The sequence below is a fragment of the Pomacea canaliculata genome, linkage group LG6, assembly GCF_003073045.1.
Source record: "Pomacea canaliculata isolate SZHN2017 linkage group LG6, ASM307304v1, whole genome shotgun sequence".
NCBI classification, from domain to species: domain Eukaryota; kingdom Metazoa; phylum Mollusca; class Gastropoda; order Architaenioglossa; family Ampullariidae; genus Pomacea; species Pomacea canaliculata.
The window spans coordinates 25,904,843-25,931,430 of NC_037595.1; the positions used below are offsets into that span (position 1 = coordinate 25,904,843).

At 41.8% G+C, this 26,588-nt stretch overlaps 2 protein-coding genes and 1 long non-coding RNA gene across 7 annotated transcripts in view; 2 read left to right on the forward strand and 1 right to left on the reverse strand.

Moving 5' to 3' along the window:
* Window positions 1–9,475, forward strand: part of LOC112565688 — a 59,417-nt gene extending 49,942 nt beyond the window's left edge. The window contains 5 exon segments of the mRNA XM_025241333.1: window positions 2,062–3,083; window positions 3,315–3,451; window positions 3,820–4,054; window positions 4,401–4,676; window positions 4,679–9,475. Coding sequence (XP_025097118.1) covers window positions 2,062–3,083; window positions 3,315–3,451; window positions 3,820–4,054; window positions 4,401–4,676; window positions 4,679–6,173 — 3,165 coding nt within the window. The 3' untranslated portion in view covers window positions 6,174–9,475.
* Window positions 9,476–13,024: 3,549 nt separating this feature from the next.
* On the reverse strand, window positions 13,025–14,743 carry LOC112565935. Its single transcript, XR_003099516.1, has 2 exons — window positions 14,293–14,743; window positions 13,025–14,180 (listed from the first exon to the last, which is right to left on the reverse strand). It is a non-coding gene; the product is annotated as an uncharacterized LOC112565935 (long non-coding RNA).
* A 180-nt stretch (window positions 14,744–14,923) lies between these two features.
* Window positions 14,924–26,125, forward strand: LOC112565933 (cytochrome P450 2U1-like). Of its 5 annotated transcripts, none has more exons than XM_025241833.1 (8): window positions 14,924–15,138; window positions 21,353–21,450; window positions 21,775–22,140; window positions 22,471–22,628; window positions 22,736–23,271; window positions 23,682–23,806; window positions 24,294–24,609; window positions 25,063–25,199. In XM_025241833.1, the coding sequence occupies exons 3-7, from the start codon at window positions 21,971–21,973 to the stop codon at window positions 24,574–24,576; spliced, it is 1,272 nt and encodes a 423-aa protein (XP_025097618.1). In that variant the 5' UTR covers window positions 14,924–15,138; window positions 21,353–21,450; window positions 21,775–21,970; the 3' UTR covers window positions 24,577–24,609; window positions 25,063–25,199. The 5 variants fall into 5 exon arrangements, with proteins under 5 accessions (XP_025097618.1, XP_025097620.1, XP_025097619.1 ...); XM_025241834.1 differs by lacking the exon at window positions 14,924–15,138 and adding an exon at window positions 19,235–19,613; XM_025241835.1 differs by lacking the exon at window positions 21,353–21,450.
* The last annotated feature ends 463 nt before the right edge of the window (window positions 26,126–26,588 follow it).

Below are 26,588 nucleotides of genomic sequence, written 5' to 3' on the forward strand. Positions count from 1 at the left end.
ATATGTTTCTGTAAAGTTGACTCAGTTTTTGTTGTTGTTATATTATTATTAAAAGCAGTGATAGCAAAAAATGATGTGCAAATACAGATAAAATGTAAAATTATCGCATGTTAGCTTTGTAAACCCTACTTACCAAGAATAAACCTACTTTAAATACTCTGCCTAATAAGGCGAAATAAAACTTATTGTGAATACTTTTTTAGAGTTTGTTTAACTTTTCAAAGAACAATTCGGAGTTTAGAAGAACAGCAATGTACATAAAGATAAATCATCAGGAACAATTAATACACTTATAATTCATGTTTAATATAATCAGATATCAGTATATCTTTTATGCCTATTTTAATACCATCCCGAACATTTCCTAGTTTTGAAGGCTAGGCTCTAAGTAAAATACATTAACGTATGACTATCCACATAATGAGAGTCATGCTGCTGTCATGCAATTTTCGGTCAATTAATAGGATATGTGATGAAAGACGTTCGCAATGACAGCCGTCTCAGATAACAACAATAAAACCCCTCCCCCTTTTTACGATGAAACTATCATAACATAATGCACGGTGACTCCAGTATGAATCAATATAGAACTAACATTTATATATTTGTGCTATATATAATTCACTTACAGATAAGTCGATCTTGCTGCGGTTCCTTGACTCGTTGTCCATTATTAGCTGTTTAAAATTAAAAGCCTAAAAATATGATTATATAAACCCTTATCTTTTACGTTTAGTGACCTTTCCTTGTAGACACTACCGAGGAGAGTGTCCTGTTCGTAGACGCGTGTTTATTGTTCTGAAAATAGTCGTGCACTATCCGGGTGACAGTACGTGCTCCCGTGCATGTCTCGGCCCTGGCGCGTGTGATCGCTCACTGCCATCGCCAGGCCGAAAAAGAATTAATTAATTTCATCAATTATGGGTTTAAACACCTTTTACGTGTTTAAAGTTTCGACACGGTGATAGCCAGCACAAAGGAAGAAATTAAAAGTGTAACTTTTACGAGCAGCGGCCATGACTGTAGCGGGGTCAAAGGGTGAAGGTCGAGATCAAGGAAGTTCATGGAGGATTGTGGGTAAAGTATGGCGATGGACAAAATGCTGTACGATTATGGCGCAAGCTGAAGTGGCCATCGATAGATCAAAAGCAGATGTAGCTACGCGATACAAAGAGCGATTGGAAGTACTTTTTAATGTGAAAGCAACGGTGTGTTTGACCAGACAGTGCAGTCTCGTCGAAGATGGCAGCGACGCTAGTGATGAGCAAGCAACTTTCGGTCTCCTTTTGTCAACCTCCGACTCACAGGAAAACATTGAAAAAGCGATAGTAAGTGACAGAGGCTTCCGTCATCTTTCGGTATAACGGGACTGTCGGGATAAAACTGATTTGCGCACATATCTTTCTGAAGACTGAGTATTTCGGGGTCAGTGTTATACAACAGGGACGTAACTCCTTATGAAGTGCTGTACTGTCTTTAGCTCTTGCTTTTCCGTGTTGTCGTCAGAATTACGCAACAGTAATGTCCAGTCTTAATCAATAATTACATAATTGATTCTGTACTGACTTGACCTACTTTTTTCACTCTTGATGTTCAGTTTCTTATGGTTCAACGCTGTCGTGTAAAACGCGCCTTATAACGAAATTATAGTGACTCATCCTATGAAAGACTCATTGTAGTAGCAAGCAAACACACCACATGACCATGCGTCATAAACAGTATTTAAGTGGCATTGATACTCACTTTTCATTCATTGTGCATTGCTCTGGCTGCCTTTGGGTATACTGCTACATTTAAGATGAAGTTATTTTAAAGGTTAATTTAATTTCTCTTTATATTCTACATTGTGTTGTTCATCATCTTACTTTCTTTTTCTTTCTGTTGCTGTGAGACTATGCATCTTGACCTTTTCCCTTCTTTATTACTTACTGTTGTTCACAGCTGGTAAAGAGTGCTGTTGAACCCTAACCATTATGAAAGGTGAGTGAGTGGAAGAGAGAGAGGAGATGGAAATGGATAGGTTTTAGTAGATTTATTAGGTTTTCATTGGTTTATTTGCAGATCTTTCTGAAAGCAGCTCTGGAAGAAAGCCCAGACTTCCTAAAGGAGCAGAAACATTATCAGCAAGAGGAGTTTGAAATGGTTTTAAAAAACTCTCAGATTATTGAGCGCCAGTGCCTTTCAGTTTTGGACTTTGATGTTGGGAAATTGAAAGTGTGCATCCAAGGTGAACGTTCAAATGTCTACGCAGCACAGCGAGCCATCGACACACTTTGCATGGGTCAGTATGATTTTGTAGATGCTGATCTGAAGAAAGAATTTCCTGATGTCTCCAGAAATTATGTGCCAAACCAGCATCAGCTTCCTTTGCAGCAAAAGCAGATATATTTGCTTGAAGGACAAGAACAGACTTATTTTCCACTGCCTGGGATGGTGTCAGGTTACACAAGGACTGATTCTCCTCATGAATTCCCACAGTCCCCTCGGAGATCGCCAGTCAGGGACATAGACAACAATGTCATATTTCCATCTAGCCAAGTGGGATCCAGCAAAGCAGGTGATCTGATAGAGGAAAAAGTGTTTTCATCGGATCTCTACTCTGATTCGTTGGTTGAACGTGGCACTGCTCCATCAAGGCTGTTAGACAAAACATTTGCCCAGATTGTGTCACTAAAGGAGGACCCAGAGAAAGAGCTCAATTTTTCTTTCTCCACATCACCTGTATCTTACTCCCCAGATGAAGACATTTCTGGGTATCCATGTGACTATGACAGGTCTGATCATCTTTATCAGAGCAGACTGAAATTTGCTTTGAAACTAGGTTATTCGGAACACCACTTGGAGATGGCGTTGGAAAAGCTGGGTCTTGTTTGTGATGAGGACAAACTTCTTCACGAGTTGATAGAAAATTCAGTGGGAGCTGCAGAAGATTGTTTGGATTCTCCTACCATCACAAATATCACACCCGTGGATGTTGGGAGTTCAGAGGAGTTTCTGGGAGTGATGAAGAAAGTAGCCAGGTCTGATGACTCCAGCAGCAACTTACGACACATTGTGATTGACGGCAGCAATGTTGCCATGCAGTAAGCACTTGAATTATTCTTTATTTATAGCTCAATGAAGGTGTTTGGTGTGCATATGTGTGTGTGTGTGCAAACATGCAGTTAAGCAGTCTCATTCAATACTGTGTAATGCTTTATAGTTTCTATCTCTGCTGTTGATAGTAAAATTAAAATAATTTTTCTTCAGTACAAAGGTAGTTTACATGCACATAGAAAGATTATTTAAGAGATATAAAAATGCATTTGTTGCAGTCATGGAAAAACAGTGTTTTCCTGTTCTGGCATAAAAATCGCTGTTGACTGGTTTCGACAAAGGGGCCACAAAGAAATCACAGTGTTTGTGCCACAGTGGAGGAAAGAACCTTCTCGTCCAGATGCTCCTATAAACAGTGAGTGAAGCATAGAATTCATGGGTGAATGCTGTATGCAATATTCTTATAATTATATATACTTTTAACTTTCTTTTATGTGGAACAAGCTTATTTCATACTCTTATTGTGTCTGTATGTGTTTATGTACACTTTTGTACTGTGGCTCTTATAGAAAAGACCATTTTGATGACTAGCTAATAAATGTAATGCATGCCAGTGTTTTTCCTGAATTACTGGTTTTCTTTACTATTTATGTCACATAGTCACCTGATGTCATTTATTTCCTCAACCCTTTACATAGATGGGGTTCATTTTTTACTAATAACCTTGAGATATTTTGTGGCGCACAATATTAAGCATTTGGTTTCCAATGTGGCTGTCCCCAGATCAAGAAATCCTGCGAGAACTTGAGAAAGAAGGAATTGTGGTGTTCACCCCATCACGCCGAATCAAAGGTCGCCGCATGGTCTGCTATGATGACCGCTTTGTGCTAAAACTTGCTGCTGAGACGAATGGGATTGTTGTATCAAATGATACGTACCGTGACTTGCTAAACGAGAACCAGGAATATCGTAAAGTGGTGGATGAACGTCTCCTGATGTATACATTTGTAAATGACAGGTAAAGACTGCTTTTGTGTTGTGTTGCTTTTGATATTTTAATCATCTGTGTGCATTGCTATTGATAGGGTATGATTGGTGTTAAGAAGAGAGGGATGCATTGTGCTTTTGAAATGTGCTGGCTGCAAGAGAGCAGAAAGGTGACTGAGGGTGTGTGCATTTTATACAAAAAAAGAAGTGAAAGATGTAATTTTTTGCTGACTTTATAGATTTTTTAAAAAATTAACTGTTGTGTGAGGAAGAGGCAGCTGTGCATGATCCTAGACAGTGACGTTGTTTTGATTTGTTGTAGTTGATGGCAGTAAATTTAATTTTTAAGTTTCACATTTGTTCTCCCCTGTTCCCAGGTTTATGCCTCCAGAGGATCCACTTGGACGCCGTGGACCAACTTTAGACAACTTCCTTCGTAAAGAGCCATCAAATCCTCCACCACTGCCCCCTCCATGTCCATATGGGCGCAAGTGTACATATGGAAACAAATGCAAGTATTACCACCCAGAGCGAGGGTCACAACCTCACAGGTCAGTTACAGACATGCTGAAGGAGCAGGCAACCATCAAGATGCAGGAGCACGCTAACAAGGGACAGGATTCCGGGACAAGGGTCGCAAGAGCAAGCCAAAATTGACCCGTACACAGTCTCTTGTCACAGGAGATTTTGCACCAACAGAGAAGTCAGGAGCTTCACTGCTGTCTCCTATACTTCAAGAACAAGACTCTGACACAATTGCTAGGCTCCGGCCTCCTCTGAAGCAGTCAGGAAAAACATCAGATTACCTAAGTGAGCACAGAAAAAGGCTAGAAGAAGCCCTGGCTGTCAAGAACACCTTCACCAGTGAAGCTGAGGTGCTTTACTCCAGGCCACATGAAACATCTTCACCCAAGCCTCAGGAATCTCCTTCATTATTGCCGTTACGCCCAGGCTCAAGAGTTTCTTCCCCTGCAATGCTGAACGTACCTTATTCCGACAGCCAAGAAGGACCATTGGTCAGCGGTCATCTTCTTTTGGCTAAGAAGCTGTCAGATGAAGGGTCAGAATCAACTTTTTTTACAAGTGAAGGAGCTTCCAGTCGCAACAGCCCTGTCATGCTGACAAACTCGGCAGCTTTAGGGGGAAGCAGGCGCGAGTCACTGCCAATGCATTTAGAAGGGCGTCTTCCATCCCCACCAGAATCACAGCATCCAATGATGCAGATTCAGCAGCAGACTCATTCTTCCTTTTTTGATGACCAAAGCTCTTATGGACTGTGCTTGTCAGGACCAGCCTGCTTGCCTTCCCAGCAGCACCAGATGTACCAGCAAGATCCAGCCTTCAGTGGCACAGGGTATGGGGCTCACTATAACAGCTATCCTACAACAGAACATGGTATTATTGGCGACCATAGCTACAGAGAACATTTTTCCCTGAAACCTCAGCAGAGCTGCCCGCCAAACCAGGGTTTCGTTCCCAGCACAGCAGGACGCCCTCTCAGAGGAATGATGCGCCAGAACAGCTCCTCTGATCCTCAGTTACACATGTCTGGGATCAGTGAGGCTGGCCCGGCATGGCACCAAACCCCTATTCCATTATCCCCCTTGCCTCCTGCAGACACAATTAGTGGGCACAGCATGTTCATGCCTGCTGGATACCCAGGTCAGCGAACTGAGCATCATGCCCGTCCATTGATGCGATCCACATCCATGCAGGCCCAGCATAGGTATCATCAGCAGCAGAGCATCCAGTTGGCCAGCTTTGATCGCCAGATGAGTGAGGGAGTGTTTGGATCACAAGATATGTATGGTCTTCCTTCACCGTCTGTGTATCCTATGTCAGAAATGCCTTACGGAAATTTTCCCACTACACCTACAGGCATGACATCAGGTCTGATGGCAGTCCAGAGCCCTGTGGCAACCCATTGGCATCAGGATCCTTTCCACAGCTTATCCCCTTCGCATGTTTCATCGCCAACGCGTAGCTTTCCTCTGGACCGTGCAATCCACACCTCCGACCCTAGGTATCCCATGTACTACAATCTTTGTGGCATCTTTGCTGAACCTAGGGTACGTGCAGTCATGAATAAGTTTCCAGACGAGACAAACCCCAAGAAACTGTGCAACAGCATCATGCAGTTGCATCTGTGATCAGCGTTTGCCTTTTTAAAAACCTGCCACCAAGCAGGAAATGGCAAGACGAGTTTCCAGAGTACACGGCTGTCAACCAGTTCTCAGCCCGTCATTCTTTAAGCAACTTCCTTGAAAGGCACATGAACAGGGAACTCCCCACCCCCTACCCCCCATCTCGCCCAGACCTTTTTTCCCTTTTTTGGAGGAATCTATGTGGTTTGTAGCATTATTTGCAAATACGCACAAAGCCAAATGGAAGACATGCATAAAGAGTGACAGGCTGCTGTACTTGTTGCTTTCAGCTGTGACCTTGTAGTTTTCGGAACGAAAACTTCCAGTACAGCAGCTGTGCTGCCCACACTTAGGCTTATACACATTGTGTGTAACACATAGTTTGTTGATTAATGTAGTAGGTCCGTCACTCTATGCAAAGCATCTCCCAATTCTGTGATATTGACATAAACTGAGGAAGTAATGTCAAGAGCTGGTGTCACTTGTCATGATATGGTGAACACGCCATGAGAAGCATCCTGTTTCACATCTCGTGACTACATTACAATTTTAACAGGTTGGTTGCACAAAACTGATTGACTCAACTGTATAGATATGAGATGGAACATATTGGGACATCAACTGCTTCATTTTCAGTATGGAGACTCAAGTGTTAAACTGCTTGACATTTAACCTCATGTTTGGGTTGGGTGAACTTGAGCTGGTCTCCACATGGGAAAACAGCATGCACAAGCAAGGATGAACTTGTTCTGAGTCCATAGTTACCTGTGATCTGGTCACAAAGTTCATTAGCTTGCTGTTAAGTTAGCTCTGAGAATTCAGTTATAGGCTCACCTTTCAGTGCATCTATTTGTTATGGTTGGAATGTGAAAATATGAAGAAAAGAAATTTAAAATTTGTGCTGTTTTCATAGTAGATGACTTTGCCATAGCTGAAAAAGACACTGTAACACTTGTAAATCCCATAGCATGTTTTGTTTTTTTATTTCGTAGTTTGATGTTTTGCTTGTGTGCCTTTTTTTAAAATACCTGACAGCATGTGGTTGGATGTTGCTTTTTAAAGCATTGAGTGTAGCAAAATGTTGGGGCTGGCTCATTATGTCCTGTAAACGTTCACTCTGGTATGTAAAATATACCCTGGGATAACAGTAAGAGATGCTGTTTTCAGGCTCATGTGGTAGTAATAATAATTCAATTTGTGTCATGCAGTGGAAGTGATGGTATAACTTTGCAAGTGCTTATTTGTTAGTTTTATTTTAGGTTCACTTGTGACTATTTCATTGAATGCACTGTGTACATTCTCGTGTTAAAAAATTACTTGTATTTATCATGATGGTGTGTCTCCATGGTAATTGTTTGACAAAATCTTCACATTTTGGGCATTTTGTGGACTGCAACTGGTTTGTAAGGAAATGAAACATTTTATGTCTGTTCTTTTACACAATCTTTAATGATGAATTTTCATAATACTGGGATAAGCCAGTGCTAGTGTCAAAGTGTTTACTGCTCATGTTCTGTACATCTGTACATGATATATATATTGGGTTGCTGGTATTAACCTCCACCCCCTACCACGCCTTTTTTTTCTTTCATTTTGGTGGGGTTTAGGGTATAATGGCGGTGGTTTTGTGTGGTTTGCTTCATATAATAGTCTGCTCTGGAAGTCGGTGTTCATACACATTTTTGGCAATTGATGTTATATTTGTCATTGTGTGAATTAACTGGTCACTACTAGATGTAAGCAAATTACAGAAAACATAAACAACAGCATTGCTAAGAGGCTGTTGCTGATCACTTTTGGTGCCTTTTCTTTCTTTTTTTGTAAATTTTGGTCTGTTTAAATGTTTTAAAGAAAAAAAAAGTGGCGAAATTCGTCACGTGGCGAAGTACCACATCAGACATATTTACCTATCACCGGGTGGTGAAGATATAAAGTACCTCAGTGTCTGAGGCTGTAAGTCAGTGTGGTTTCAGTTGTGTCTCTTCGCCATCTCACCTTGCTATAAATCAGTTACCTTTGTAACTTGTGTAAGTTGATGATGAGTATCTAAGTGAGTTAGTGTCATATTATTAGCAGTAGACTAACCACCAAGATTTTTGGCAAGGCAAAGATTGATCTTTATTTGTCAACCTGATAGCTTGATAATGGTCAAAATGGAAAGACTACGTAAGTTGTATCATTTGTTACTGTGTATTACATCGCTGGATTTGATGTTTTAAAATCATAGTTTTTAAGCATGTTCACCAGTGTAATGGTGTATTGCCTGATGTATGTATTTTAGCTTTGTTTTGAAACTAACTTCTCCTTGACAATGGCCAGTTTTAATTTTTTTAATCCTTATTAAAATACTTGAGCTAGGTAAACATCAGAAGGGGATTTTCACAAGTTGTCTTTGATACTGTTCTTAGAAGGAAGAACATATGGACGTGATATTTAGAGGGCATTGCAAGCAAAAGTTGCAAATAGAATATAGTTATATATAATTTGAGAAGTTATGTAGTTTTTATTTTTGGTGTGTTTTGTGTAAATACCCTTATTAAAATACACTGTAAATAAAGAAAACATTTTTTCTTGCAAGTGTTCATTGCTTTTTTTCCTTGTAAAGCCATAAATTTGAGCTGTCAGTGGTGTTAGAATGTTTTTTATAAGATCTAGTAGTACTGGTTGTACTTAGCAATGCTAATAGAATTTTGTGAACAAAGTGTGCACTCCTGAAAATAATTTTGCAAGTCAGTTGAAATTTTTTTATCGAAAAGTATTGTCTATATCTCCAAAGTAAATTCAGTTATCATTCTTTTCTGAAATGGATTTTATGAATAGTGGAGGTTATGTAATGCAAGCTTTATGAAGAGCTGTCATGGCTGCAAGATCTTGATTAATGTGGGATAATTTCTTTTTGTTACTGTAGTATAATTCATGTATGTAATGGTACACGTATGTAGATCAGCATTATTCTCATGGAGTTTTACTGTTGCATAGGGATGGCGCGACTTCCATTTTTCTGCAGCATTAAAAATTAATCGTTGAGGGAGAAGGGTAGTGTAGGCTTGCTATAATAATGAAAAGACTGGCCAGTGATTCAGATTTGAATGGGAATTATATAGTTAGCTCTGCATGACAGTTTATTTATGCCGCCAGTCCTTAGTTTATCAGAATGCACGCTCTTTTTTGTGTAGCATACACACATTTGCACATGCTTGCTAGCTTACTGAAAACTTTAAACTGTTGAAGGGATTGATCATATACTTGTAGTTGGAAATGTAAAAGGAAATTAATTTCTGAAGTGAATAAAGCTTGGATTATGTGTTCTTGAGTGTGTGGGTTATGCAGCATGCTTAGCATGCAGAGAAGATTTGTCTGAATGCAAGAAAGTTTGTAATATGTGAAATGAACAGGGAGCAGAGTGTTTAGGGTGCAAGAATGCAGTAGGCATGTATGAAGTTCAATAATAGTATTGTTATTGATGCATCGGAAGGATTTCTGCAGCTTGGTAACTGCTGCCACTATTACATCCTGAGTATATTATTAACAACCCTCATCATGTAGAACTGAAGGGGTACTGGTGGTTTGAAGTGGGTGATGCATCCAACTTCTTGTACAAGTAGTAACGAAGAGATACTGTGACCCAGCAACAAAAGATTAGAGAAATGACACCTACTTAAGTTTAACTAATGAAACCTGTCCACAAAAACTGCTGGAAGATAATGTATCAACGTGCATGTTTTCTGTCTTCTTTTTATTCAACAAGTTTTTCATTATTTTATTATTGTTCCCCTAGCATACAAGTATCCTTGAAGCTCTGTCGCTTCCTTCCTACTACCCTGAGCCAAGCAACCGCGGCAGCGAAGCGATGAGTTGGCAGCTCGACCTAATTTCTGATAACTCGGTCAAGCTTTTCATACTGTGCTGCGCTGTACAAACAGACCATAATATCATCTCATGTCATCAGCCCTTCTCATATTCCATGCCCTCAACCAGATGACGAATGACGTACTAACTGATATACTATAATACTTATAAGTACTAATTCATTCTGGTAAGAGCCATGCAACCCCCAAATTAGGTGAAGTGGTGGTTTGTGACTGGTTAATACGTAAACACGTAAACCCTGTGTAAAGTGGTGTTTATGTATAGTTCATACTTCGGGTGTAGCAGATACAAAGCAGTCGCGCAGGAACCGGGTAGGGTGGGAGACAGCCACCTCCTCAAAAAAGATACTGAGGAGGCAAGAATGTGAACGCTGTTCACTGTCATGGAGTTTCCCCCCAAAAAAGAGCATCTGTAAGGGTGTAACTAAAGAATTAATCGGCATCATGGTGGAAGTAACAGTTACAGCTGTACAACGTTGTAGTAACAACAGTTAATTGTTCGAACACAGCTTTCATGAATACTTTTTTGCACTCGATGGATCTTCAGCTTCTCTCCGACAAAATTTTTATTTTTACTTGCCATTTCCAATTTTCGTTTTAATTCTTGTCTTAGTGTCATCGTAGTGCACTATGCACTTGATTGCCTGTTTAACTTAACTATAACGGTCGTGTCTTGAACCATCTTGCCTGCGAGTGCACCAAGACCAGCTCTTTTCACGTGTTCAGACTTGTCACACGACCTCTGACTTTTGCCCTCGAAGGACTTCCTTCTTCGTGCGTGGCTTTAAACACTTCATATCGAATTTCGCACGCCGACTTTCAAAATAAGCTGTTGGGGAAAAGCAAGGTGAGAAGGACAAAATAAAGAAGCTTTATACCTGCCTTAAACTTCCTGCCTGTATTATGCTGTTTACGCTCCTTAGGGATGCCAACACGCATTCACGGGTGTCTTGCATGATTTGCTGGGAGGACCTGCTGTAAAGAGGCTTTGTTCAAAGTGCGTGGGTTTACTTACAGATCATGTGGGACCTGTTTATGACATCTGGTATATTAGAGATATGTGGGGGACACCACAGTGCATTCTCAGGTAAAATAGACCTCGACCCCAACAAAAGTCATTTCGCATTTTCATCAAGGGGATTGGGTGGATGTGCCACAATGCTCCCCCCCCCACTAATAATCACGATGTCCCCAGATGTCCTCTTTCTTCCTTTGATACTGGGGGAGTCGCTATCTATACCTAAAACAGGTTTAATTTCAATCCCTGATTTTTTTTTTAAGTGAGAGGAGGGGGATCACTTCCGAAGCTGTATCTTTCCTGAACTACGCCACAGCTCGGTCTACAACTAATAATAATAGTTGAATGTCTTCTCGTAGTCTGAGCCACTCTGAGGGTCATGTGCAGTGCAAGAGTGCGAGCAAGCATTCATACGTACCTGTTCGCATATGTTTTGGTATCCATGGTGAGGGAAATGTGTGGGTAGAGTGTAGTGTATGCGAAAGAAATGGAGCGAGGGAAAGTGTGTTTGTGTGTGTGTGTGCATATGTATGTGTAAAGTGTGTGCCTGGTATTTATCGAGTAAGTGGGGGTCATCATTGTCAAATTACTAATGTAAAGTGACTTGGCAAATAAACGAACTCTTCTTCTTCCTGGAACCTTGGCGTCTTCTACTACAAAGAACGTCTATAAATAGAAAATAAAAGGTTTTAGACTTTAAAAGCAACACCTTACTCCCACAAAAATATGCACAGGTGAACTTGCTCGAGTTACTAGAAAAGTGCACTAAACAAAGCACGCATTCTCTCTTCCAAAAAGATTTATAACTTTCGTGTTAGCGCACCCGAACGATCGACATAAATTGCTGTCCACGAGTACACTACATTAAACACAATAGACTTTCAAATACATAAATGAAAATAGCAAAATATAAAATCGACATAAATATATACTTCACAAAGTATATGATCGACATAAATTACAGGTGATGCATCCTAAATATAGCACATCGCCGACATTAATTGCAGGCTCTCTGCGTGAACTACAGCCATACTTTCTACGATTTGACGTGAGAGACTTCAGCGAAGAAGTAGATAATGTATGTTCTTCACTGTCACAATCTATGAAGGAGAAGTCATCAGAATTCTCTCTCATGTTAACTCCCATAAAGCCCCTGGACCTGACCACGTGAGAGGCAAGGTTCTAAAGTAGTGTGCTAGTCAGCTAGGTGGTGTAGTGTGCTAGTTAGCTAGGTGATGTCTTTACCAGACTTTTCCACCTTTCCCCTGACTCTCACAGTGTCCTCCGCTTATGGCGCACATCAACAATCATGCCAGTACCAAAGAAGCTGAATGCTACAGACTTGAAAGATTTTCTATTTGTGGCTCTCACGTCTGTTGTGGCCAAGTGTTTGGAGAAGGTTGTGGGTTTGATAACCTCCACTGTGGCTGATTGCCTGGATTCTCTGCTGTTTGTTTACAAACCACGTAGGGGAGTGTCTGATGTCACGCTCACCTTTTTTAGATACTATCCTATAACACTTGATCACCTCTGGCATCTATGTTTCGGTCCTGTTCATGGATTTTTCCAGCGGTTTCAACACAATCCAGCCACTCCTTCTTGTAAAGCGCCTACTAGACTTTGATTTCAGCACCTGCCTGCTTCTGTGGTTACAATCATTCCTGAAGGACCGACCATAGAGGGTGGGTCTCAGAGTTCCACCAACAGGTACTTTAGGGTCCAACTCGTCTGAAAGGATAAATCTGTCAGTGGATGGAACGATTTTGTCAGATGAACTGATCCTCAACACAGGTACCCCTCAGGGATGTGTGCTTTCCCCTATCCTATTTTCTGTATAAACAAATGAGATCACTATTAACAGTACAACCACGGACTTGTATAGGTAATACAAGTTCCTGGTACAACAGATACAAAAACATTCCAATTTTAGCTAATGTACATTTCACGCAAAACACACACGGAAGACTACATTATATACCATATGGTTGCTTTATTATGCACATATATTCACATACAGACGTTTTCAGAGGAAGGCGCACACCTGTAAAATAAATGTGACGATCAAGATGCTAAATAACATAAGCGAGTGTGCGTAACTATAAAAGGCTGTGTTGTATGGGAGACAACTCGACTTCTGTAGGTCTAGGCACTGATAGCCTCCCTTATATCAGTGTACAAGTCATCGGAGACTATTATACAGTTTCTGCACGGACGTGTGTAGGTATACAAATTTGTGGTTTCTTCCCATCACCAAGAGAGCGTAGCTATCGTCAACAACACAGCTATCTGCCCTTGAAAATCCTGTTTAGCTTGTTCAGCGCAGTCCCTGTCTCACTCAAATGTTTCACATGCCGCTGCACTATATATATATATGCACGATATGCATATTTCTCCTACTAGCTGCAAAAAGTCTAGGTCTTGGTATGTAAAATCTTTCGATTTCAGTCTGGCAGGACACAATTTCCACACATCCAGCACCACAGCACTCTCATGATACCATGGCATCTGGTGAGGCCCCAAAAACAGGATATTCAGGGTTCATGTGGAGTCCTGACTCAATCATGATAAAACAATGATGCTCCCTTTGCATTTTGCAAGGTATTCTTGCTTGGCCTTGTCTTCATGCTTAATCCCCCATTTTAGAGGTGCCCATTTTAGACTTGCATACTCGAATGACATTTATGGCTTTTGCATAAAATTATGAGCATAATCATCAACAACTGATAAAACAACTGCATTTGATGATGAATTCAAAGCACTGGAATCTTCCACTTCTTTTTTTGTTGATGGTGGACTTATTTTTTTTCTTGTCAACCTGCTGTTGATTATCCTTCATGGCTCTCCTCCGTTTCTTAGCAGCAGACTTCAAATTCATGTCCTTTAACTTGGAAAACTGGACCTCATGGGGACCAGCTGTTGGTAACAGCCAATAGGCTGGCAGGTCGGCTGGGGTGGCCTCCTTCAGTACACAGGCACATGACTCAACGGCAGAAAAGAACTGCAGCAATATGGCTGCAGGCTTCTGACAAACCTGACATGCAAGCGCAGTGTGCACTTTCATCCTGGTTTATCACTCACTACCCAGGGTTCCAGTGGGTTTTTTGCCACCTGCATGGACTGTGTCACCTGTATAAAGAAATAAAGAATTTTAAAATCAAATCCTAAAGCTTCAGGACAATTGGTACTGTACACATTTTTTCATTACAACTTGAAAATTCACAATAGGCTGTCACATTACCTTGACTTTTAAGACATGTGATGTCCCAATCAGCTTATGAAGCATCTCCTTGATCCAGCCATCCTGGAAGAGTTTGTAACCATCCAGAGCCTTGTAATGCTTCATCTGCTCTTTGGTGTAGGCATTGGAACTGGTGATGAGAAAATAAAAATACCAAAGAGTGTTATGCTAGTGAAATATAAACAAATAAAGAAAATTGTGTTTCCTGATTAAAGACATCGACTGCAAACAAATGGCATATTATTTTACTTGTTTTGCTAGAAGACAATATTGTGCACCAAGAAAATTATTAATCACATTTTACTGCTCAACAAGCTCATCTGCAGACAAGATAGCTGTACACGTCAATGTAGGTCACATGCCATGCCATTCTGTCTCTTCCATAATCCTTTTCTTGGATGGTGCTCGGATCTATGCCACCGATCCCTTTCGTTTCTGACTCATATCTAAGTCTCACGTCGGGTGGCAGAGAGAACTTGTAGTCAGTTCGTAAATCAAACATGGTCACAAAGAAACGCGAAGCGCTAGAGATGCAAGATGGCGGACAACGCCTCGTTGCTAGCGTGTGTATCACGTGACTGAAAACGACTTTCCATGCTGCTAGGGAAGCCGTTTGATAACACGACAGATGCAGGAGGAAGGTTCTTGACTCATCATCGAGTCAAAACTTCTTGTCTCCGCTTCCTGCCGCCTCTTCACACTCTCTTGTTCGATGTGCGACCCCGAGACGAAGAGTGTAACGGAATGTGGACATGTAGATCAGGACAACTCTTGATGACAACGGGAGAGAAACGTGAAAGCAAAAACTCACGAGAGTAGCGACAGCGGGGACGTCCTACATTAACCGTAAGCTCACTACATCTCCTTTTTGTTGTTTTTATAAATGAAACCATTAACCACATATTCTGGCACTGAACATTGAGTAAAAACTTTTAGCACCATAGAATATATATATATTAAATAACCAGAACTATTCACAGGAAACTATGATTTGTAAAGAAATTGTGTTGTTTGGTATTGGTAGAAATGAGGGGATTGACAAATCTTTGAACTTCATTATTCATCTAGCAATTTTTAAAATATTTATAAATGCATATTCCTGAAGGCAAAAATGAACTCACGATTGTCGTCATCACATACAGTCGCGATGTATACTCCATCACACGTATACTACACAGTACTGAAACAATCAAGTATCCAAAAAAATGTTTTAAACAATGAAGAAAGAGTTAATAGCTACAGACTTCCCACGGTGAGGTGCGGTCATGGTCTACTGCCATGAGATCCCTGGGAATATGGCGTCAGTCCCGCACTTCTGTCTCCTACAGCGAACGCGCGGTTAAATGGATGTGCATAAACTGGGAACGGGTAGTAGTTGGGTGGTGGTATGTCGGGGAACACGCCGCGTTCGTCCTATGTTGGCACCAAGAAATTGGTTGTAGGCGTAGAACCGGAAGTTGTCGTAGAGTGGACAGAATGATGTCAGGCAGTGAATGAATAAGGAGCCCAACGTATTTACCATGTTGGGAGGGGAAAAGAAGTGGGTAAGATGGGCAGTAGCAAGTCAGGATAATCACCTGTTCATCGTGTACTAGCTGGGTAATGACTGGTTGTACCTAGGTAAGAGACTGGTTTGAAGGGATTGAGTGTCCTCGAACTTGTATTACTGGACTGCTGGCAGACGATTTTCTTCCAGTTAACTATTTGTGACATATTGTAAACATCTCTCGATTTCATAATAATTCCTTAGTTACAATAAATTGCCTTGAGTTGATCATTGGGGGACCTACGCTGGGGACTCGGAGTCAGATTGCCTTCAAGAGTGATCATCCTGAAACAGCGGCTAGATTAAGGCACCTCTCTGTCCATTTCCCTTACATATTCCCGATCGAGGTTCACGAATATACTCGATATTTATCCTTCTCTCATGAGCTGTATTTAGTATATTATTTAACTTTATTTCGTTATAAATGTCCGTCTGTCTGCTTTCGTTTTTCCCCGCCGACTCGGAGTGACGGCGGATAGCTTAATTCTTTGAACTGTCTACAAGTATCTATGTAGCGAGCTACAGGACCGATAGGTACCGTTAGGTCATAAACTCGCTCTTAGCAAACATGAGGAACCGGGTGCTGAGAGAGAGAGGAGAACTAACAAACAGAGGAAGACAACAACAAACGACTCAAGGACTCTTTCGTGATTTAAAAAAAAATGTGTTATGATGATTTAGTGATGCCATTGATCATGGACAGATAGAAGACAGGTAAGAGAGACAGAGTGAGTCAGACTAACAGGTGGGAGCTATTTGCCAGTTGCAAGGCTCAGTTACCTTCACCTGGGCGTAGTATGTCACCATGAAAGTCGTGAAGTGTTTTGACACTTCCTTCCAGAGGCCGTAGTTCCGAAGTCGTAAGTAAGAGTAAGTTGTTTCCTAGGGAAACATGGGAACTCAAGGAAAAGAGTCTTGTTTCCGAAGTGATGAAGCGGCGTTCAGACCCCCGCTAACATTGCACAGTTCTTTACCCCAGAACATCGATGCCACTGCTTTATAACCACGGACCCAGGAATAAAACAACAACACCTGTGTGGTCTGGACACCGCTTTGTAACTTCGGAAACAAGATGTCTGTCCTGGAGTTCCCCATGTTGCCTCAAGGCCAAGACCTTGCCTTGTTTCATGGATACGGCCCCTGGAGTTACACATTCGGATCGAGTTACTTTCATTTTCGTTCCTTTTTTTTTTCTTTCATTTTCTCCTGCACCTCGCTAACTATTCGCAGTGTGGCACAGGTCTCAAGTTTCAAAAAAGTAATTTGCTAGGCCTCCCTTCCAGCCGTCTCCCGTGCGCCCCTCCGCCATATTTTTCTTTGTCATCCAGGCGGCGCTCTGGTGAAAAGGATCGCTAGATGGCAGCAGGCTATGAAGGTGGCTGGCTAAAGGTTGTCCTCACCTAGAGTTTTAGGCCGTTGAAAAGAGTTATTGGCAGGAGAGGAGGTGGAGAGGGGGGAGAGGGACTGCTGTACCGTGCTGGAGTCTGAAAATAGTACCAGGCCTCAGTCGATTCTTCATTTTGTTCTTTATTTAAAAGTGATTTTTTTAAAACGAATGTTTAGGAAAAAATACCCAGGATTATACTTGAAGATGTCAAGTTTCCAGACAGCAGTGTGTTACTCACAGTCCTGGCAGAAGGGGTAGGGAAACGAGTGAAATGGCTGACTGGTGCTGAGGAGGTGTAGGCAGCGCTATCACTTTCTCGGGTGGACGCGATTGTTGTTGTAATCACGGACTTAAATTACTGGACTGCTTGCAGATGATTTTTCTCCCAGTTAACTACTACGAACGAGGCTGGTGTATACAAGTTTCTGGTTTAGCCATGTTTCAGCGCAACTACTAGAACGAGGCTGGTGTATACAAAGCTTCCGGTTTAGTCACACTCATTGTTTAGGCTCGCCGAGACTAACAGCGGATCCCTTGGCAAGAGGCTAAGCGTTGGTCTCGGCAGCCAGACAGACAGCTGTCCACCTGTGCACGTCCGTGGTTGGAATGTTGCTGGACACCATTTATTTGGGGCGCACGTGACAGTCGGGTCTATTTGTAGAAAGGGTGACCTGCACGCATGACCATACGCATTTTGTGACGATTAAAGTGAGTTAATATTTACTTTCTCAAGCTTAGTATGGGATAAGACTGCAAAAAAGTAAAAGATTTTCATTGATGCCATTCCTTCACCGCCTCTCCTACCTTAATTCTCTCAACGTCACCGGGATTAGAAATGCTGTGAGGATCAACTCACCTGTCATCTCACCTGCACGTCACAGCGGATGATTGCCTTGTTTATGATATCACGCATGCATGAAGTGCATTTTTCGTTTTTAATTCGCAAACGGTTAATAGTACAGGAGCAAAGTATAGCTCATTTTAAAGCTGAATGATTTCTCTACAAGTTTCCGCCCTTGTTGTTGTTGTTGTTGTTGTTCGACAATATATCCGGTCTTTTTCAAATTGAAATCCTTTGTTTGTTGGTAAGAAAAACGTGACAAACGACGCGGGGTGGTTGCTCCTCCTGTTTTCTCTCAGTTTGATCAGCAAACTTATCAGAATTATTGTGATGTTCCTGATCTGGATAATCTTCATTCACATTTTGAGAGCAGTTTATTTGTTTGAATTAATAACAGGAACTTTTTAGGTACATACCGAGTTTTCACTGTCGCTCTGCTTTAGAAATACGCGTTTCAAGGCAGTTTCAGATAAGTTGATGTACAGTATGTGAATTTTCTATTTTAAAAACCAACAAAATAGTCTACTTCGTAAGAGCTGAAAACAGTTGTGATTCGTTAAAACCAATTTAAAACTATAGCTTTGTGACAGTTTTTAAATATATTTTTTAAAGAAAGAAATAATAGCAAAAATGGAAACATCTTGTCTGGAAGAGAGATGACCTGATGGAGCCATGTCATGGGTGCTCCAGGGTGCGCGTGTTCGGTCGTGCTTGTGTGTGTGTGAGAGAGAGAATTAACCGGGTGGAAAAATTAAAACGGCATAATAAAAGAAAATGAGCAAAGAAAGGAAAGAAGACAGCATAAAATGAATGGGGGAAAAAATGAATGAAAGAACAAACGAAAGAGAAACTTAAAGGAAGAAATAAACAGAAAAGAAAAAATCCACAATTAACAAACAACGAAAACACCCCCAAAGAAACTAATAAATAAATTAATAAATAAACGAAAGAACAAAAATCAAAATAAAAGGGAAGAAAGAACGAAAGAGGAAAAAACCCAGAAAAAAATGACTGAATAAGGAAAAGGAGCCGTCTTTATGAAGGTATTATATTACTTACGAGTCTGTTTCTCGAGAAATAAGGAAATCACGTGAAGACAGCTCATCATTCACAGTAAACAACGCACAAAGGGCATTCACTTCCATGTAAACCGAGCGACTGCTGACTGCAGCTCAGACTAAGAGTGCAAAGATCGTAAAAATCTTTCAATAAAAAAAAGTTTACCACAACTCATTAAATGTAGGCATTTATTACATTCCTAACCAGAGGACATGTTTGGCATCACTCAACCGAGTCAGACTAAAAAACATGCTAATAAACATTCGACGCCCAGAAAATAAAAGAGGATCGGCAATCAAAGCTGTTATTTCAGTACAGACTGCGAGGAACGCCTGTTCATAGAATGCAGCGAGCAAAGTGACTTACCTGTCTTACCTGCAGACATTAAAATAGACAGGACAGGTGAGATAAGAGAACCCGACGGCTGTGCAGCGCAAACAGCGAGCAGACGACAACGAGAGACGGCGATTACGACAGACGCAGGGCAGGTAAGTGTGGCACCTGCTGTATTTTCAACTGGGTGGACTACTTGGATTTAAAATACCAGTGGAAGTAGGTTTTCTCGGGCTTGGCAAGCGAACACTAAAGGGTAGATGCGAGTTCTCGCGAGGGCTGAGAGGTTTCATGGTCATTTCGTCAAAGAACTTCACTAACGATCAGGAATGATCGGTTTGTGTTTGGGGGAAAATGGAATTACTTGCAGCGAATTTGCAGAATCATGGACATTTTTTTCGAAAAGGACAGAGTGAAAGGAGGAGACTTTGAGTTGCGCCACTAGAAACGCAGACTGAATAATCCGAACTGTTGCTTCATTCTCTTGGTGATGACTGCAGGCCATGTTGCGAATAGTATACTAGCGTGACGTAGTACACTGTGTGGTGCTGACTGCAGGCAATGGTGCGACTGGTGTACTAGCGTGACGTAAGTACACTGTGTGGTGTTGACTGCAGGCCATGTTGCGAAGGATGCACTTGCGTGACGTAGTGCACTGTTACTGCGCTCGTTGAAAGCAGGTGTGAATGAATAGCAGAAAATTAATTAACAGATGGGTTTTGGAGGCTAAAATTTGCAGGTTACGTTTATATCGCCATTGTTTACTGATATTTGAAAAAAAAACGCAAACCATTCAGGTTGGTCTTTAAAGGATACTCAAGGCTTGTGATAAGGCTCTGGGAACGGTCAAACTTTCAAAAATATATTTAGTTACAATTACAGAGCAGGAGAGCAGTACAGGAGAAATAAAGGATTCATTTCTCACTTAATTACCACTTATTATCACTATTTCGGTTGCCGATGTTTATAAACATTGAAAAAGTCCAGTTAAATCGGCCCTTGTGTCCTTCCGCCGAGTAACCGCGATAGCTTCCCGAGATGGTCAAGCAGACGAGTCTCCTTATGACGTCACACACAGGAAGTGTCTGAGGTCATTGCGAAGATTTGACGTCTGTTTATTGTATGACGCACTCTGTGTGTAAGGCTTGTAAGGCTCTGTCTGTCGGAAACTGATGAAAAAAAAAAAAATTTTGAATCTTTTCCATCTTTTCCTGGCAGTCGGGTGCAGCACATTCTCGAGGCATGGTTGTCACTATGGAAACCACACGTCATAGGGTCACGTGACGGAGAACGCGACTTGGTGGAGGCAAAAAAACAGTCCCGTGTAATTTCTCTTACTAAACACAACATTCTACTAAAACCTTCATCTTTTCCACATGAACACACATAAATAGACGAGATTCAAATTTAACCTACTCTTTACGCGATTCTAAGCAGTTTTATTTTGCCTTTAGAATCCCTTTAAGTAAAAAGAAATGGAGGCCTGGCTCAAGAAGGATTAATAAAAAACAGTTTGTATTTTTAGAAATTTCCTATTCATGAGCGACATTATTGAGGGTTAAGACTGCAATAACACATTCCTGAAAGGCACTTTTAAATCGTACTTTATGATGTTAATAATGCGCTAGACCCAGGTTCTCAAACGGTGGGGCGCGCCCATCTGGGGGGGGGGGGGCGTACCTTTATTCGTCAGTGGGGCGTCACAAGTAAAAGGTTGAGAACCGCTGCGCTAGACCCTCTCCAGACTAGCTATTGCCTGAAATTTGGGAGCGCGGATGATACTGGGACACCATTTTAGATGAGCCAGATTGTTGAGGTCACGTGTTTCGCATATCCTCTATGCTTAATAAATCGTTTCTTGTAGTAATTTGATTCGCAAGTCATTTTCTTGCAGTGGAACATGGTGGGGAAAGGTTCTCGCGAGCTGCATGCGGTGATTGTAACTGCCTGAGGTGTGGACACTGTACACGTTTCTCGAAGTATTCTGCTGGGGTAGGTGGTCTGAGGTACCTAATAGCTGTCACCCGGGGCCAATGTCTCGCGTGAAACGAGAAAATGTGGAACATCGTAACAAACTGCAGGGATTGTAAATCTCACGAAAAAATATACATTCAGTTGTGTGTATGTGTCGGTCTTTCTCAATATATATATAATTGTTTTCTTGCAGGCGATGTTGCTTTGTACTCTCTCTCTCTCTCTTTCTTTATTTATTTCTTTTAGAATTTTCTAACATACTCTTTTCCTTTGGCAATATGTTATTTTTAATTTGTAAAGTTTACTTCTTTTTAATTGTTTGGTTTTTTTTTTACTTCGCAGCCCTACAATTGAGATCACACAGCCTGTCTTGATGTCTTCGTAGAAGGTTTGCCAAGCAAATTTATTAGTCCAGTCTTACTTTTATCTTAAAACTTCTCAATTTGATTATAAAAAATTGGGGCAAGCATAGAAAAAAAAAAGAATAAACAAGAAAACACGAAGAGAAAGCCACAGGAGAGAAAAAGAAGACCTCACAATGATCGAAGCGCTGTTGCTTGTCTTCGGCGTGGCGGCGGGGTCGTTGGTGTGGTGGTTCAGTCGACACCGCCGTCGCCTCCCACCTTCTCCAGGTATACCTCTGCCCTTTCTTGGTCACCTCCAGATGCTGGGAGTGTCAGATCCCCGCGAAGTCTTTGCCAGCATGAGGTGAGCAACGTCTGCAATAGGTCTGTTTCTTGCAAGAATTTTCTTAACCGAAGTTAGCAGAATACTTCCGATGCGGTTACTCTCTTTCCCCCCAAGAGATAGCTTTGGAAGGAAACGATGTAACATTAGTCACAGGAAAAACTGTGGAAAAGTCTTCTTGTTGCAAAAAAAAAAAAAAAAAAAAATCAGATATTATATATATTATATGTGTGATACCACCAAATACATGTTTCTGTATGACTAACCAACAATTCACTTTGACAAATTAATCTTTCGAAGGAGGATGTCGACTAACAGGAATGACATTTTTTTAAATTTCTCCTCCCACAGAAAGAAATATGGAGAGATATTTTCTTTTTATACCGGAAGCCGTCTGGTAGTCGTGCTAAACGGATATGAGGCCATACACGAGGCACTGGTGAAGAACAGCGATGTCTTCTCTGCCCGACCTGAAACCTTCATTTCCAGACACATGGCGCATGGTCAAGGTACGTTTCTAGAGCTGTTTGTATCTCTCTGTGTTTGTGTGTCTCTGGGTATGCTCCCGTCTTTGTGTGTCTGTCCCTGCGAGTCTAATCTCCTCATCTGTCTGAAGGCATCCTCAACACTTCCGGTGAACACTGGCAGGAGCAGCGCCGCTTCACGGAGCGCGCCATGCGTGGCATCGGCATCAACGACACGTCTGCGATGGAGGCCAAGGTCTTGGAGGAAGTGTCCGCTCTGATGGACAAACTGGACAAGACCTGCGACCACACAGCCGACCAGCCACTCAACCTCCCAGAGCTGTTCCTGGCGTCCATAAGCAACGTCATCGTGTCCATCATCTACGGCCACCGCTTTGACCTGGATGACCCCGCGTACTGCAAAGCGCTGAGGGCGCTGAACAACTGCTTCAAGAACTTCGGCAACATGCAGCCGCTCAACGTCTTTCCCATGCGCTACCTTCCCGGCGACCCATGTGGCTTCCACGAATGTGTGGACAACATGAACACCCTGGAGAGCACGCTTGTGTACCCGAGCTGGACAAGCACCAGCAAGTCCTGCACGACGGTCAGCCCGATGACGTGGTGTCGGCATACATGCTGGAGATGGAGCGGAAACGAGGCTCCGGCATCCCTACCTCTATGGACGGTAAGTCACAATTCGCTCTGTTTGTATCGGTGACGTTTTTAGAAAGCTTCCCATGATCCCCCTCGCCTTGGTAGTAAGTTGATGCTTTGTCGCCGACGTCTGTAAATACTGTACAGTACGCCCCTGTATCTCTGACAATCAGAAGGATGCGTGTTTATACAGTAGACTTTATGTACGATCAATGATGGCAACAAAGAACACATTTTGTGTATTACGCATCGAAGAAAAAATATTTCTTTGGTGCAAAAGAGTGTGGGAGGTTGCTAAAAAAATTCGAAAAGAAAGCAGGGAAATGCATTGTTTTGTTAATATTCTGTTTGTTTGTCCTGTTTATTTTCTTTCTCATTTTCTGCTGTTACTGGCGACTTGATTACCAGCCCTAGCACTGACATCACTCGTGTTCTGTGCAGAAGAAAACTTGGTCAAGGTGGCTGGTGACCTGCTGGCTGGAGGTTCAGAGACGCCCAGCACTACCATGCTTTGGTTCCTGCTCTACATGCTTCATTACCCACACATTCAAGAACGATGCTACCAGGTTAGATAATTATAACCCATCGCTAATTGTCTTTCTCGCCTTCTGCTTATGACGATGATGAATGAATGAAGAATATAAAAAAAAATAACAAACCCTACACATTATCTTGGTGCACAGACACCAATGGCTCTGTATCACAAAGATACTTCATCGCTGGACTATTACAGATATCATTATTCTCATCAATAATTTTAGGCATTCTTGGAAAATGAGACTGATGTATATCTGAACTGATATCGCAGCAGTAACAAAGACAGAAGTTTGCGTATCTCTGTTGCCATTTTACTGAAATAAGAGCAGGTCACCTCCTCTTAGACTTCTTCCCCTTTTTCATCCTCATTGTCAACAATCATAATAGTTTTCATTCCTTTCTTGAGTAGCGGTGCATTCGTCAGACCTACGTACTTAAATATAACACGTACTTAACAACTCAACACGTACTCAGCACGTATTCACCACGTACTCTGCGCTGACTGTTCACCTGCAGGAGATCGTCGAGAACATCGGCAAGGACCAGGCGCCCAGCATGGCCAAACGTCTGGCTTTGCCCTACACGGAGGCCACCATCCTGGAGGTGCAGAGACACGCTGACGTCGGGCCCATGGGCATGCCTCATGGCTTGTCACGTGACACTGAGTTGCGTGGCTACGACATCCCTAGTGACGCAATGGTCGTCGCTAACCTGCACTTCGTGCACCATGACCCAGAAGTGTGGGGGGACCCGGAGGTGTTCAGGCCAGAACGGTTCTTGGATGCTGAAGGCTGCCTAGTGAGGAGCAAATATTTTATCCCTTACTCTGTTGGTAAGTGTGGAGTTGCACAACAGAAGATATAATCTATTAGTGAATAATCAAAATAGATACATAATATATATAACAGACTGTTGTGTGTGTATATATATATTCCTTTATCTCGAGTTTTCGAAAGCAAAGAAAGTAATATTTGATTTATAAATGTCTTACCTCTGGTGTTTAGCGTTACGATGAGTGTTTCTTATATAACCATCTCGAAATCACTTTTCCAAACCTAGTCAAATTTTCGTCCATATTTATTTTATAAGAAAGATTTTAAACAAAGATAGTTTTCATCCTGTCACGATATGGTTTCTTTGATTTCCACTCAAATGCTAAACTAGAAATTTTGTAGGCTTTTTGTTTAGCTTTGCTTTGTTTTTCCACACATCGTACATCGGTTGAAGACATTTTTGTTGATGTGATTAAGAACGGCAATCATCTTAAAAGTCGTCTTCGTTGCAGGCTCGCGGAAGTGTCCCGGGGAAGGCCTCGCGCGCATGGAACTATTTCTCTACGCAACGTCCATCTTGCAGCGCTACCACCTGTCTTGCCGCGACTCCATCCTTCCACGCTGAAAGGTTCTTTGGCCTTGCTGCACAAACCACCCTCTTTCAACGTTCGATTCCAGCGGCGACAGTGATCAACTGGGGGAGATCTAGGGGAGGAGGTCATCGCCACTGTCTTGTGGACCTCGAAAAAAACCACTTTTTATGATCCTCCAGGACTTCATTGCTATGACGCTGATGAAGGAAAATGAGAAGAAGATGCAGAGACAAAAATAAGAACATCACTTAGCTATTATCTCGTCTCGGGCCTGAACATCAACACGAGGTAAAGACTGGCGCCAAGGGTAAACTTGTTTTGCCGTTGAACAGTAAACAGGAAACTGTAATCAGTGACGCACACAGGCACTTTTGAAATCTTTACCTCCATCACTTCTAGAGAATCCGTGCAGACACTTGATTTTAGACACGAACCTATAAATGATAGAATCACCATAGAAATGTGTCAAACCTCTCTACTATTTCATTTAATAGTGTAGCCTGAAGAAATCATTCTTTCATATCTTGCTTCCACAACCTCTCCTCAGGGAACAAGAACAGTCTTGTCTCCCATGTTAGTATCTGTTTCAAGATCCCAGAAACCATGCACAGCGACTTTGCAGGCTTCAGTAATCAGCAAATCCTTATGAAGACATTCCTCATCCTCATTATTCCTCATTCTGTGTTGCCATGGGAGCTCTTCCTCTTGCGGTCTGGCCACAGATACACGATGTCTGTATGCAGAACGAATCTTCAGTGCAACTCATTCATTCACTTGATAAATTCTACTGGACGTGATCTTGTGCCGGAAGTGACCTCAGGCCCCAGCTGTATATACAGTTGCTGTGTATGTGTGTGTATATGTATAGAGAGAGCATATTCACTGTAGTCAACATGTATGTACTTATCAATATATTGCTAGTATACGAGCACTACCTGTAACTGTCTTGTGGATGAATAAAGTTCTACTGTACTGTCTTGTATTAATTTTTCTGGATTACTTATGTAGCCAGAAGATCAGAAAACTTAGGAACTGGGCAACCCGAATACTGAAATCTGTATTCAAAAGGACGTTTTTGGTTACTATTTTTAGCACAAAGCTAATACAACAGCCCACTGTCCTTTGACTGTGGAGTACCCGTGTTTTGTCGGGTAACTTGGGGGATTTCACTGGAATATGTTTACAGAGAGCGGGCAGGAAGTACGATGGTATCTGTTCAGGGATGAATTATTTTAGCTGTCGTAATATCCCGAGACAAGTTCTTCTGTACTGTTTGTGATTCTCGTTTCTAGACGTTCAAGAAGAATATTGTGGCACATTATGATGCTGGCAATATTTCTCTTCTCTCTTGTCTTTCTCTCTGTTCCGTTCTAGCTTCTTTCTTCACCTTCTCTGCTTACTCATAATATTACTACTGACGCACGCACGCACAGAGGAAAAACATT

Bases quoted from the DNA above. Each gene is read 5' to 3' on its own strand.
- LOC112565933 (XM_025241833.1), top strand. From the start codon at position 21,971: ATGATCGAAGCGCTGTTGCTTGTCTTCGGCGTGGCGGCGGGGTCGTTG. The intron at 22,629-22,735 runs GTACGTTTCTAG...ATCTGTCTGAAG, and splicing joins ACACATGGCGCATGGTCAAG to GCATCCTCAACACTTCCGGT. The intron at 23,272-23,681 runs GTAAGTCACAAT...TGTTCTGTGCAG, and splicing joins CATCCCTACCTCTATGGACG to AAGAAAACTTGGTCAAGGTG.